The sequence below is a fragment of the Notamacropus eugenii genome, chromosome 7, assembly GCF_028372415.1.
Source record: "Notamacropus eugenii isolate mMacEug1 chromosome 7, mMacEug1.pri_v2, whole genome shotgun sequence".
Taxonomy (NCBI): domain Eukaryota; kingdom Metazoa; phylum Chordata; class Mammalia; order Diprotodontia; family Macropodidae; genus Notamacropus; species Notamacropus eugenii.
In genome coordinates this window covers 103,605,307-103,620,477 of record NC_092878.1, presented here as the reverse complement: position 1 = coordinate 103,620,477, position 15,171 = coordinate 103,605,307, and the positions used below count along the sequence as shown (strand labels likewise).

The 15,171-nt window shown below is 40.8% G+C and overlaps 1 protein-coding gene across 5 annotated transcripts in view; it reads left to right on the top strand.

The window, feature by feature from the left end:
* The window catches only part of ACSL1 (acyl-CoA synthetase long chain family member 1), a 96,626-nt gene that overhangs the window by 25,080 nt on the left and 56,375 nt on the right, over positions 1–15,171 (top strand). For 3 of the 5 annotated variants that reach the window (XM_072624007.1, XM_072624006.1, XM_072624011.1), the window contains exons 1-2: positions 7,915–7,984; positions 12,035–12,261. In XM_072624007.1, the coding sequence (XP_072480108.1) occupies positions 7,951–7,984; positions 12,035–12,261 (261 nt within the window). In that variant the 5' untranslated portion in view covers positions 7,915–7,950. Of the gene's footprint in view, positions 1–7,914; positions 7,985–12,034; positions 12,262–15,171 lie in introns of those variants that run through there. The other 2 variants (XM_072624008.1, XM_072624010.1) reach the window with 1 other exon arrangement.

Here is a 15,171-nt window from a genome sequence, read left to right as displayed (position 1 = left end):
ATCTTGTAGTGAGTGAAGAATTAAGGAGGAGAGCTCTCCAGAGGCTCCTCGCTACCTTACTTTGGAAACAGTGGCCATTTCAGCTGCTATCAGGTGGTGAGTGATGGCCATGTGCCTAACACAGTCCTACGCCTTTCAGGGAACACAGAAAGGTCTTGTCGTTGTCATTGACTGTGGCCTTTTTTAGGACAGTGGTTCAAAAGCTCTTTGATCTCAGGGTCCTTTGCGCCTAAAAATTATGAAGGACCCCAAAGAGCTTTTGTTTGTAGAGGTTAGATCTATTGATTTTTGCCACATTAGACATTAAAACTGATAAATTGTAAAAATATTCATTAAAAATAAAAGTAAACCATTACATGTTAAGTGACATTTTTATTTAGAAAATATTTCCCCCCAAAAAATGATGAGAAGAATAGCATTGTTTTGTTACTTTTACAAATCTCTTTGATATCTGACTTAATAGGAAGCAAGTGGATTCTGATTCTCCTAGCTGTTTCGGCATTATTTCTGTTGTGATATGTTGGTGTGGTTGAAGTTTGTGAAGAAAATCTTGCCTCACTTAGATAATGTAGTTGGAAAGAGAGGAGTATTATAATAGGCAAATTACATCTTATATTTATGATGAAAATAATTTTGACCTCAAGCACCTCTGGAAAGGGTCTTGGGACTCCCCCCCACCCAGGGGTCCTGAACTACTTTTTGAGAGCCATTAGTTTTAGGAAAAAAAATATAGCCCTGGGAAACAAGTGAACAAAGACAGGGTCTGCAAAGTCGAGTCAATAAGCATTTATTGTGTCCCTGACACTATGCTGGGGTGTAAGGGGTATGGAATGAGCACTAACACCTCTTGCCACCAGCCCCAGATGGCTCAGGAGGAGAAAGTGAGGCTGGTGACTTTGCACAGCCCTGCCTCACTTAAATCCAATTCACTTGCAAGTCATGGCATCACCTTCCTGATGTCATGGTCCACTTTGAGAACAGATGACAAAGAACTAAAACACCACCTCTGGTGTGAGAGCTACTTTTCTACCTTTGGTGTCTCCCTAGCCCCCTAACTCTCACCTGTGGCTCCAAGAAACTGTAACATAATTAGCAGTCACACCCCGGTAAACTGTCTTGGCAGACAAGCTAAACCAGATTGAGGGTAACCAAGGGGCCTCAAACATGTGGGTGAATTAGTGCAGTGTCTACCCTAAGCTTGGGGAGATGTCTCCTGGCTGAATGGGTGGATGAGAACAATTTGTTCCTACTACTACAAAGGTATCGGGAAGCACTTAGAGCTTGGTCAGACATTGAAGAGCTAAGGTCATTCACTGCCCCCTGGGCCCCCAGTTGTTCTGACTTTTGTCCTGTCCTGGAAGAGAGAGGGAAGCTGAGGACTTTGCGCAACTATGCCTCACTTAAATCCTATTCACGCTCGAGTCAAGACATCACACCATGATGTCGTTGGTCCTCTTTGAAAACCAAGGACAGACAGCTAACTAACCAGGCATTATGCTCAACATGGAGGAGCCAAAGAAAGGCAAAATGCCAAGGCACCTGCAGTAGAGGAATGGCCAAGGTATCATTCAGCTCTGTGGACATCCTCCCATGAGACACCTGGAGCTACAAAACGCCTCTGGGTCATCCTGTGGGTCATCTTCTTTTCCAGATGAGGAAACAGTCCCCGAGGGGTAGTTAAATGATTTCACAGGTGGTGGTAAAAATCAGGTTCTGTCCTGACCCCCACCTGGAGAAAAAAAAGAACATGACTAAGGGTGAGGACTTAAAAATAGAGGGAATCATGGCCTGATCCAAAACTTCCTCATTAATCCCTGCCTTTGAAAAAAGGAAAGGGAATTGAACAGACTATCTAGAAGAGAAGGAAGTGAAAGGTAAAATTGGAAAGGGGCTTCTGCTTCCCTTTTACCAGAACTGGTAGAGCCCAGTACCATGCCTTCTGCTTCTCCCACAGGAGTTCTCCTTCCCCTCCAATCCATAATGTGGCTAATTGTACCACTGTTCTCTTCTCCCAGGAACCTTGGAGTTATAAGACTCTTTTCTCTTCCTCATCATATGGGTCATTTGCCCTGTTTTTGTTCTTCCTTCAGTGCCTGGATGAATCTGCATCCATTTGCACCCAAACCTGCTTTCCCATCATATTATATATGGATTATTGTTCTTAATCTTTCTAAATCCCTGTCTGCCATGCCCTCACCCTTACTCCTGTTCTGTTAGCTTTTGTCATTTCATTATTTCATCTCCCTGTTCAAAGAACATGCATTGACTCTCACAAGTCTGACCTTCCCTGTGTGGTTTTCAAGGTCTGACCTAGAACATTTTTCTTATTTTCCTGCCTCCCTCCCCCCACCTTTCCCTTCATCTCCCAGAGATACACATTTTAGGACCTTAGATGATCTAGTTCAACTTAAACAAAAATTAAATATCTACATTTCCAATCTCTACTAGGATAGCTCCAGTTATCATCATCTTATAAACCCCTAAGGCTTCATATTTCATTTTGTTTAGCTTTGTAATTGTTCAGAAATTTTTCTGTATATTCAACCAAAATCTGCCCCTGGATTCTTTATCCATTGTCCCTCATTTTGCCTTCCGTGGGCAGGTGGAATAAAGTCTGATTCCCCTTCTGCACAGCAGAACTAATCATGCCTAACTAATCATATCCTCTCTAGGCTGATCATCCCTAGGTCATCCCACAGACTCTCTTCTAGCAGGGCTGTATGTCCTCTGCCAGGGGAGTCATCCCTTCACTGGGGTTTCTAGCTGCTCACTAGTCTTCCTGAAGTGTGCTCACAAGAGTGTTAATGAATACGTTAATCCGTTGTCAGAAGGTGCAATTCATCTTGTTTTTAACTCAAGTTCATTTTTTTCTTTTTGAACCTATCGCTGATACAGCAGCACCTTGTCTTACATGTATTGCCTGTTCACTATTGCACAGGTCTGTAGCTGTGTCAGTAGAATATAAGCTTCTTGAGGGTGGGGAGAGTTTGTTTTTTGTCTTTGTAACCTAATGCCTTATATGCTGGGTAACTGTGTTAGAATAGATTGTAAGCTTCTTATAAGTAACTCTCTGCTCATACTGGCATCTCCTGGTAACAGTCCCACTGACTTTTAGCCTGGGTTGGCTTTGAAAGCAGAATGCTAATTGTTGGACAGTGAAGCAGCTCAGATTTTTGGGTTAACATTTTAAAAATAATAAGTCTAGTGTTGGGGATTCTTTGGAGTGGGAAAGGGGCCATTTTGTTAAACCAGAAGTTATTTAGCTCAATATTGGTGTAAAAACTTGCTTTGAGTCTTTAAATGGGAATAATTTGCCTGCTATGCCTCCTATGGTGTAGTGGATGGTAAACTGGACTTGAAGTCAGGAAGAGGATGGTTCAGGTATTGCATCTGACCATTTTTGTCACTGGCCAAATGACCCTGGATAGGTGATGAGTTGTGGAAGAGTTGCTGATCTATATTGGAGGAGGGAGTTTCCTCACTGGGAACTCCTTGTACAAACAAAATCACAAATCCAGACTTTCCCTTCTCACCCCTCCAAAGAAGTGTGTGTGTGTGTGTGTGTGTGTGTGTGTGTGTGTGTGTGTGTGTGTATGTTTGTACTCTTGAAAGTACAAGGGCATGGAGAGACAAGAGAAAGGAAGAGACAAAGAGGGAGAGAGAGAGAGAGAGAGAGAGAGAGAGAGGGAGAGGGAGGAGGGGAAGGAAGAGAGACATACCACATCAGGTAGTGCAGAAGTGTCAAACTCATGGGCTGCAAGCTGCTAAAAAACTCCTTAGAAGTCTGATCCAGTTGGAAAATATTTAACAAAATAAATTAGAATGCAGTACAACACAGATAATGTTAATTTGTGATTTTCTAAGTCCACATGGGATCTGTTCCCAGTTGACTTTGACACTGTTGGTATTGTGTAGAGAGCACTAGTCATAGTGTTAAGACATGGGACCGTAGATTTAGATCTGGGAAGGACCTTACAGGTCATTTAGTCCAAACTTCTTATTTTGCCAATGAGGAGACTGAGACCTGAAGAGATTAAGAGACTTGTCCCAGATCATAAACCTAGTAAAAGTATCTGACCTGGACTTTGACCCTGATCTAGCTCTCTATGCCCCGAGGCAATGACCTCTCCAGAATCCGGATGAGGACTGAATCAGTGATTTTTCATTAGTATAGAGAACTCCCAGGTGATGAAAATTCCTCTGCCTGTGCAGGTCAGCACCTTCTCTACAACTGAGACTTGCAGACAGTGGTTAAGGGACCCCACCCCCATCACACAGATGTCTTGTGTCCAAGTTGGGATTGAAGCCCCCAAGACCTCCTGGTTCTCCAGCTGTGTGCCACACAGGCACTCTGCCTCTTTAGTCCTGAATTATATGTGTTTGTTTCCCAAGAGAATTAGTTGAACCAAGTAGAATTCCATAGCTTCTGTTTTTTGAAATATCTGTGGTAAAGAACAAGTGAACTAGAAACTGCTCTTGTCCCATGTCCTGCCCCTCTCCCACCCTTGCCTCCTTTTGAGCCATCCTGCTGAACTGCTCATTTTTAGTACAAGAAGCAACAGTCTCCAGTCCACCCTGATTTAGGTCATCTGCCAACCACACAGCAGGGTGACGAAGCACAAGCCCAGGGCAAATTGAAAGAACAGCGAGCCCACGGTCTGCCTGCTGCTCCCTTGTTCCCTCCCTTACGCTCCAACTCTGCTCTGCTAGTGGCAGACAAAAGAGGTGCTTTCAGCCTTCTGTCAATAGACCATTGTAGGGAGAAAGGAGTAGGTGGAGCAAAGGATGGCAGCCTCTTGCCAGCTTGGCCTGCTGTGCTAAGGAAAGATGGGAGGATTTCTTAATTTGCTGCCCTGGTCTGGGGAATGATGCCCTTCTATTTATGTGTGTTTGTTTGAGGCAAGTATTTAGTGACTTCTGTCCTTCACCTTCACAGTATGTGGTGAGAGACAGAAACAGAGATGGAGAGACAGAGAGAAACAAGCATGTAGTTCACTGGTCTTTGATTGTGAATAACACCAAAGCAGAAAATGCAAATATAGGTAGCCATCTTCAGATATATGTATATCTATCTATACATATATATGCTCCTATATATGTGTGTGTATATATATAGAGAGAGCAAAAGATTCCTGAAGACTGAAGATAGTGACCTGATCCTCAGTCTTCTAACTTATCTACCTACCTATGAAAACTGAAAATAGAGATCTGTCTATCTATATTTATGCAAGTAATTACCTGGGGCATTGATTTTGTTGGCAGATACAAACAATTCCTGGGTGAGGGAACCCCCTCTATCAGTTAATCATTTATTAAGTTGCCTACTGTGCTAAGAGATGGGAATATAGAAGGAGGCAAAAAGCAGCCCAATGCCTTGTAAATCAAGGAGGCAATGTGCAAGCAAATGCCACAAAACCAGCTATCTACGGCACGGCATGGATAGGAAGAAAAGACACTGAGATTCAAGCCTCCAAGGAGGCTTCCTGTACAAGGGCAGATTTTAGCTGGCACTGAATATGTATGTTAGACTTGACTGAGTTTAAAAAAAAATGTTTAGACATCTAATCAAGGTAGAGCATTTCCAGTGCATTTCCATTAAAGCAGACCTAAAATACATCTTTGTTCCATGGGGTGCTACATTTATTTCCAAGCTTGATGTGAGTTAAATACTTTCTCTGAAATTTATAGCATCAGAGAGAGGCCTGGGGCACTAAGAGATTAAGTTATGTGCTCTGGGTTGCTCAGCAAGTGTATGTTAGAGGCTGGACCTGAACCCAGGTCTTCCGGGCTCTGAAACCTGCTCTCTATTTACTTCTTGTTGTTTTTGAGTCATTTTTTTCAGTTGTATCTGACTCTCTGTGACCCATTTGGAGTTTTCTTGGCTAAGATTCTGGAGTGGTTTGCCATGTCCTTCTCCAGTCTATTTGACAGATGAGGAAACTGACTGAGGCACACAGGGTTAAGTGACTTGCCCAGGGTCACACAGCTAGTAGATGTCTGAGGCCAGATTTGAACTCAGGAAGATGTGTCTTCCTAGTTCTAGGCTAGGCACTCAATCTACTGCCACCACCTACCTACCCTTCTTTATCTACTACACCATACTAATTTGTGACATTTGAGCTCTGTCCCTCTTTCATTCTCCCCGCACCCTTTTTTCTCCCCACAGAGGAAAAGCCCGGTAAACTTTTCTGAAGTTTTGTATGTTGTCAGTTCCCTTTGCCCCTGGTCTCAGGGAGAAAAGGATGAATACCCATTGCACAGTAGAGTCAAACTGTGGGTAGTTTCATTGAAGGAGCAGTGACTTCATAGAAGCAGAATTCTAACCAGGCCATCACAGTCATTTCTCCAGGATCCTCACTCTTGACTTTTTGGACTTTTCCACCTCCCCATTAGAAAAGAAGCTCCTCCAGGGGAGGAACAATCTATTTTGCTCCTATTTTTATTTCCAAGGTTCTAGCACCATGCCTGGCACATAGTGAGCACTTAAGAAATGCTGTATCTCTCCAGCACATCTTTTTTCATCGTGTGACCTCATTGAGCAAGTCCCTTCAACTTGCCAAGGGAAAGGAAAGGGAATCAGCATGTATTAAGCATCTGCTATTAGCACTGTGCTAAGTGCTTTACAAATATTATCTCTTTTGATCCTCATAAAAGCTTTATTATGATACCCATTTTCCAGTTAAGAAAAATGAGGCAGACAGATATTAAGTGACTTGTGCAGGATCGCATAGCTATTTGGCCTATCTGAGGCTGAATTTGAACTCAGGTCTCCCTGATTCCAGGCCCTATGTCATCCACCATGTCCCCCAGCTACCCAGCCTTCATTTCCTCTTGGTAAAATCTGTAGCATCACAAGTACCTTCCTCACAGGGTTGGTATGTGACTGAAATGAGATAATTCAAATAAGGGACTTCACAAATGTAAAGTGTTATACAAATAATACTTATTAACAGTTTTTACAAATTGGGAAACTGCCTACAAGTAATACAACCAGGATAGAATCTAGTTCCCTTGAATCGGACCCTTTAACCACGCTATCTGTCCAATGAATCGAATAGATTTGTCCATGCACATTTTAAAAATATTGAGTCATGTGATAACTGCTTTCTTCTATTTTTGTGATGAATTTCCCAGCACATCATTGCATTCTATCATTTTTGGATAGGAAGGTGTAAGGAATTCAAAGAAAAAAAAACTAAACTGAAGAAACCCAGTTGTGGGCCTGGGGCAGGGGAGTAGATGCGAGAAGGAGAAACTTAGCCACCCTGCATCCACAGAACACACTGATAAGCCTTTAAGCTGATTGAGTTATATTCTTAGTAAACACCTAGTGATTTGTGTGCTCCAATGATTTGTGTGCCAGTTATAAACTCAGAGGCTAGTAGTCTAGAAATCAGTCTTCCCAGAATAAAATGTTTTAATTGAAATGCCATAAGATTGATAATCAAAGTATATGCTCTGTTTCTGATAATAAGTAGTTAAGAGAGAGCCTTGACCCAACTTGGGAATGAAGCCTTAAGAGAATGATCTTGCACATTCACCTCCTACTTGCTTAGAGGTCGTCCAAGGATCACTGTTTATTTTGTGAGAGTGTGTGTGTGTCTATCTATCAGTGTTCTGTAAGCCTGGAAACTCTGCCGTTGGTTGGAACTTCAGCCACTCCCAGACAGCTGATTAGCTGTGTAAAATCATAAAGTACTTTTTCTTATTTGTTGGTTTCTTAGTTGTTTCTTTTCCTTGAACTATGTAAAAATCTTTCATTTCTTTTGAAAGTATGATAGTGCTCCTTAAATAGAGAAAGAACTATTGCCATCAGCCTTAAATATTTGTCCTGTGGAATTTGTCTGTGACCTTCACTTCGTCAGTGAATAGTCATGAGTTAAAGTAACTGGTGCAAATTGACATGATCACAGACAAAAGCTGGGAACTGAACTGGTTAAACCCCTGGAGATGCAGATCAAGGAGCTGGTGTTAGGAAGCATAGGTATGAGTGCTTGTTTCCTCTAGTATTCTGAAGTTTTAAAGGGGTTAGATGTTATGAAGGGCTTGTTAACCTCTCTGATCCACTGCGCTTCAGTGTTGGGTTACTCTTGTTGCCCCAAAGGCTTAAAATAGAAATTTGTGGTGTCTGATTAACTTAGATCCTGACTGTTCATTTCAGGAGGAATGTAGGGAATAATTATGCAGCTTTGTTCTGGGTTTGTGATTTGGTTGAATAACCTAAATTCATGCAAGAATTTATGTGTCTTTAGTTTTAGTAATCACTTTTAGTAACCAGGATGTGTGTGTGTGTGTACATGCTTTTGTTTTTCTGTTGGTTTTTATTTTTATTTTTTGGTTGCAGGGTAGGGAGGGAGTGATCTGCTAGTCTATTCAAGTCGCTGTTCAAGTGCTTTCAGAGGAATGTTACCCGGGTAGTTGGGAGGGGTCAAGTAGTGTAGGAACATGGAATGTTTGAGCTAGACTAAAACCCCTTTTAGAGATGGGCAAGTTCAAACTCCTTGATCCCAGTTAGTGAGAGAACGAGGTCTAAAGGGGTAGTTTAATTGCCCCATGCGGGGCTCGGGAGACCCTAGATTTAGAACTGAAAGAAACCTTAGGAGTGATCCAGTACAAACTTCTTATTTTACTAAAGAAACAGGCCAAGGAGGTGAGAGGCTCATCTAAGGTCATCTGGGTCATAAGCATCATTTGTAAGAATCAGACCCAGCTCTTCTGACGCCAGGATATTGATCTTGCATTTCTCACTTCTTATATGGCAGATGAGGATGAAATGAATGGAGAATAGATGTTGACTCTTCACAAGTAATTCAAAAATTCCTTCTCCTTGGTATTTAAAAAAAAAACCACAACCCCAAAACTGCTGAGTGGGCAGAATTTGGCTGCATGTTTGTCATGTTTAAATACATTTCACATTGCTTCTAAGAAAGGAGGCTTACCGTCATCATTTTTTTCTTTTAAAATGGCCATTGTCGTTTTATTTCAAGGAGTCCAAGCAAAAGGAAAACTGTTAGCAGCATCTGTCACCCTCTGTGGGTGGGGCAGTGGGGTGATTTCTGCTTTACTGCCTTTGGCTTACTTTCCCCTCCCTTTGAGAAGTCAAGTATGGATTTTGCCTGCTAGTTACCTTTAGCCTAGTGGGCAGCTGCTAGAGGTTCTGCATGTGACTAGTGCCCTGAGAGACCTTGGAGGTTCAGGAAAGTGCCAGCTGAGCTGACATCAATGTTTAACCTCCACTCATCCTTCTGTTCTTATACATGCTGGGTTCTCTCCTGAGGCCATCAGCTCCTGGGGTCTGTTCAAGTGGGGTGGTCTCTTAAGAGGTTTAAGGAAAAAATATTTGCTTACCCCCCCCCACCTTGTTTGTCATGGAAAGCCTACTTCTTTACCAAAAATTGTAAACAATGTTTATTGTAACAAAAAAGGGCCTAAAAATGTAAGGACTATTGGATGATATTAGCTTTCTATTAACCAGCTAACCTAATAATCACTATACACTTATATCTCTAGGTTTTAGATTTCCTTCCAGCAACCAAATGCTATTTGGGGAGCAAAATGACTTTGTAAATGTAGGTTTCAGCAGGATCAGGCCAATAACTTTCTTTCCAAGTTTAGAGAGTTATCTTGTGACTTGACTGTTAAAGAAAACTACCTACTGCTAAAACATCCAAACTCTAAAGTATTCTGCTTTCCATCAGTCAAAGGAAAACACAGCCAGAGTTGGGGAAAAAAACGGTATCAGGAACTGGGGAAGAACTTTGAAATTGCATGCTATTTGCTTATTTTTATTTTTGCTAATAGCTTTTAATATCTCCTTCATTTTCAAATATATCCCTTTCCTGTCCCTTGCAACAAAGAGTGATAAAGGAATGGAGTGGGGGGTGGGAGGTGAGGAGAAGCAGTTCAGCAAAGCTAAAAAATACATGAGTGTGTGCTAATCAATTCTACTTTGTTCTGCTGGTACAGTAGACTGAAACTTTGGGACATAACCCCATCCGGAATTCTCTAAATTACAAATATGTGGATTATCTATATCATACAGTTAGCACCTTGACATATGCTCTGGTGTGCTCTAATTGTTTGTATCTTACAGCTTAGTCTTTTATTGAAAACTGGCTTGTTTGCTAATCTGTTATCTGTGTGTATCTCAGCATCGCAATCAGATTAGCCTAATACTGTGCATTTTTGTACTCTGCCGTGGCATAATAAATGTTTTAACTTGTTGATGAACAGTAGTAGGCCCCAGCAGTTCCTTGCGTACATGATAGATGCCATCCAAGATCAGGCAAAGCATAAAAATGAAGCCAAGTTTTGACAATTTACCTCATTTATTTTCTAGTCTCTTTATTCATTTCAACTCCGTCTAACCATTTGTGAAAGAACTTGCTTTCTGCCCTTACTAAGCCCCAGTGCTAGATAATGGGGATACAGAAATGAAATAATAATCAACAGGTATTTATTTCTTGCTTACTGTGTGCCAGGTGCTAAGTGCTAAGGATAGACAAGCCAAGGTCAAACAGTAAATGCTCTCAGGGAACTCCTAGTCTAATCGTGCACACATATAAATGCTTACATGATAATTTTCAGTGAGAGGACCCTGGCAACCAGGGGATGAGGAAAAGTTTCCTGTAAAAGGCAGTGATTGAACTAAGTCTCAAAGGTAACCAGAGAGTCTGAGAGGTGACAGGCAGGGAGGAGGGAATGCATTCCAAGCATGGAAGACAGCCGTGCAAAGGCGTGAAGTGAGAAATAACGCGTGTGTGTGTGTGTGTGTGATAGTGAGTAGGCCAGTGTGGAGGAATGAATTCCTAGTTCAAGGAGGAGAGTATAGTGCCAGAAGGCTGGATGAGTAGGAAGGGGCCAGGTTTTAAAGAGACTGAGTTGTCAAATAGAGGAGTCTTTTTTTTTTTTGAGAGGCAATAGGGAGACACTTTTGGGTTAGGAGGGAGGGGCGATACGATCAGACCTCCAGGAAGAGAAGAAGTAGACACAAATATCATATTCCACCTCATAATTATGAACCAACAAAAGGTATAAATGAAATACTTCGAGGAAATTCTAAAGCTTTCCAGTTGGTAGAACACTTCATGGCAGACGTAGCAGCAGCATTTGGTGGGTGGAGCAGAGTTTCAGTTTAAGCACAGAAATATTTAAGATTGGATTGAGAACAGGGGATGCTGTTTGGTTGGACTGTTGTGTTTTTTAATTTTCACTATTATTTGCCCATTCACTGAAGGAGCTCCTGCCTAAATGTCTTAAATAGAAAGGAAATAGAAGAGATACTCGCCTATGCTCATGTGAGAGTGTGTGAAATTCAGATCAATTTACTTTGCTATTTGGGAAACTTTCTGAGGATGTGATGAAGATGAGTAGTGGCCAACTGGTGACTTGAGGTTTCTCTGTGGCTATTATTTGACGACACTGATATCGTTATTGACCGCTGAGTTTGACTACCTCATGTTGGGTGAACAGCTACTAACATGGTGCTTTAAGGTTTGCAAAGTGCTTAACATACATTATCTCACTTTTCCTCATAGCAGCTCAGTGAAATAGACAATGTTATTATCATCCACATTTTGCAGATGAGGAAACAGAAGTTGAAAGAAATCAAGTGACTTCGTAGGTCCCACAGCTAACAGATATCTAAGTTAATACTCAAAGACGGACTTCTTGTCTATGGAGTAAAAACTGTTCACCTACTAAGTACAAAATCTCCTTAATGCTCTTAAACAGAATTTTATAAGAGGAAGAAAAATGATCAAAATTGTTTCCCAATTTGTCTTAAGACTTAAAAAAGTATTTCTGTTAGCTTCTGGTAGGAAAATTGTAGCCTATTTGGAAAACATTTGAATTATAGGATTTGAAGCAACCACAGTGACTAGTGGGCCTGTCATTGATTAGATTTTGGTCTGTGACTTTGTAGCTGGAATGGGGCCTTTAGATGGTCTAGTAGTTCAACCTTATCAATGGAAACTGGGGCTCACAGATGGAGTCGCATTGTGAAATACTGAATTTGTTCCTTCTTTCCCCATAGAATCTGGCCTAAGGGACAACAACAGCGGGACAATGCAGGCACACGAATTATTTCGATACTTTCGAATACCCGAGTTTGGGGACTTTCGACAATATATGCACAGTCTTCCAACAAACACGTTAATGGGCTTTGGCGCTTTTGCTGCACTCACGACTTTCTGGTATGCTACAAGACCCAAGGCTCTGAAGCCACCGTGTGACCTCTCCATGCAGTCGGTGGAAGTGGAGGTGAGTCCTGGGTCAGGGTCAGGCTACCATCATCTGTCACATATGGCTTGTATACATCATCTCAGGTTCCTCCTTTAGAGAAGGTTGAAATATCATCATTCCTCAGTAGCAGGGGTCAAAATGTAGGCAATATCTAGATCTAAATCTATCATCTATATCTATATCCATCATCTGTCTCTATGTATCTATCACTACATTTCCATTTCTACCTATCTATATCTGTATACCTCTCTGTATCCATTTCTTTACGTATTTCTAGCTCTATTTCTACATATCTCTATCTCTATAGGTCTATTCATTTCTATCTCTATATATTTATCTCTCTTCATATCTGTCTCTTTCTGTATATCTATATCTCTGTTTTTGTATGTATCTGTTCTATCTATATCTCCATATCTCTCAAAATATCTATCTCCATGTTTCTGTATCTTTGTCTCTATATCTCTTGAAGTCTGTGGATCTGTCCTAGGTTCAGTTTTCAGGACTTGGGAAGTCTTCTTAAGGTCACAGATTTTGAGGTGGCAGAGACCTTGATCTGGTCTGTCACTTACAGAAGACACAATGGAGCAGAAGGTTTAAGTGACTTAGCCTTCACAAAGGGAAAAAACATTTCTACGGAAAGGGGAAGGAAATATGCATTTGTACAGTCCTTCCTATGTGATAGGTACTTTGGAAAGATGTTCTCATTTGAGCCTAATGATAGCCCTGTGAGGTTGGTGCTGCTCTATAATACCCATTTTACAGTCTAGGAAACTGAGCCTTAGGGAAGTTAAGTGACTTGCCCAGGATCACGCACCTGGACATGATGAATGAGGCTTTGAACTTAGATTTGAACTTAGCTTTTCCTTGTTTTAGATCCCATTCTCTATCTATTGCACCACTTAGCTGTCTAATAAGGGCAAAATCAGCCCTTGAACCCAGGCCCTTTTACTCCAAAACCCATGCTCTTTCAGCTGGATACATGCTTCTCTTGGCCTTCCCTGTCACTCAGGAGCCCTATTCCCCCTTCTGTGGGATTCTGGGTTAAAACAGAGCCTGGCGGGGGAGCATAGTTCCTACCTGGGTTCTAGCTGCAGCAAAAGTAGATCTTGTTATGGTGTAGTCCCATCTGTCTTAAGCAGGATTTTTATCATGTTGTGGATACTTAGAAATACCAGTCTTCTCTCCTTGCCATGAAAACTGGGACCTTAGTTTAGTCCTTTTTTCTTCTGCCTCCCCTGTCCACAGGGTCTCTTTCCCAGGGTTCCATGGTCAGATGTTAAATGTTTCTGTTTCTGCAGCCAGATCTCTAATACACATATTGTCTTCCTGCTTTCAAAGCCACCCAAACCTTGGAAGAGAAGAATGGAGGAAATCAGCTCTGATTTTTGTGTTAAGTACAGAGTATTTGGGCTTCAGCTCAGTATATTACATCCCACCTGCCTTCTCTTCCATCTCCACATCCAGATTTAACAATACTTATAACTTGGATTGTTATATTGAGACTGAATTCAAACACAGTCAAGATCAACCGAGAATTGCTAGAATAAGACCCCTTGTACAAATGATAGAAGAACAGAGCCACCACGGAGGGGCAAAGCTGTTAATTTTTGGCCTCAGGTGTTCCTCAAGCTAAGCAAAAGACCAGTGAGCAGTCCTGGTCTGAGTATGAGCCATATGGAACTCAACGCTTTTTTAAAAATTTATTTTATTCTGAACTTAAGAAATAAAACAAGCATTTCCATAACATACTAGAATAGAAAAAAAATTGAAAAAACTCTTGATTGCTAAAGTGAGACTTTTTAAATCTATTAAGAGAAATTTATCCTGATCCATACAAAGAAGGGGAAAGATAGTAACTCCAGTCTTTTTGAGGAAAGAGGGAATGAAGAATATCTTTAATCTCACTAAATCACTTGCAAATGTCTGTGAGTGAAAGGACTTTTTGTTGCAGATGTAGTAAATGGTGTAGCTAGTAAATGCCTCTACTAAAAATTTGCTAGAATTGCATTCAGTTTAGAATGGGGGTTCTTCACTGGGGGCCTGTGAGTATATATTTAAAAGTAATATTTTAATAGCAGTATCCCTGTATAATTAAAGTTCTTTGCAATCTTATTTATTGGATTTTATGCATTTAAAAACACGAATCTGAGAAGGGGTGCAAAGACTTCACCAGACTGCTAAGGAGGCCCACCTTGGAAAAAAAAAAAAGTTTAAAATCTCTGCCTTTGCCTTACTATCTGAAACAATCAGGAAGTGTCAATTAGACATTGACCAGGTATAATGCTGTAATGTTGGGTTGGGATTTTTGGCCCAAGGTGAACATAAGGCTACTTAAAAATTAAAATAAAATTATTAAAATAAAAAAAACTACCAAAATTGTTAATATATTTTAATTATTTATTAATGTTAATTAAATATTAATATATTTAATATAATTGTTAATATTTGTTTTGGTTTTGGGTGAATATGTGAGAAACTGGTTGGGAGTGGGGGAGAAATTAACAACAACTAATTCAGTCAATTTCATCAAGGATTAATTCAGCACCTTTGAGGCTCCGGCTGTGAGGGAGTCAAGTTCATGACCCAGAACTTTGCTTATTTGTATCTCATTTGTAAACAAATGGGAACAATGTAACTATGTTCCATAACTTTTTTTTTGTCAGTTTGGTCTGGTGGTAGACAATAGATCCCTGCCCAAACTCCACTTCATACCTGTTTTCTGGACCCTCCTGGCTTAAGAGTGATTATCAATAGTAACTGTTGCTCTTTCCCTCCCAGCTTGATTTACTCATATTTTTTTCTTTTGTTTCATTAAAGGGACCATCCCCCTATTACTTTTTTTAAATTTTTTAAAATTTTATTTATTTTTAGTGTTCTATAATCACTACTATAAAATTTAGATTTTCCCCCCCTACCTACCGCATACCT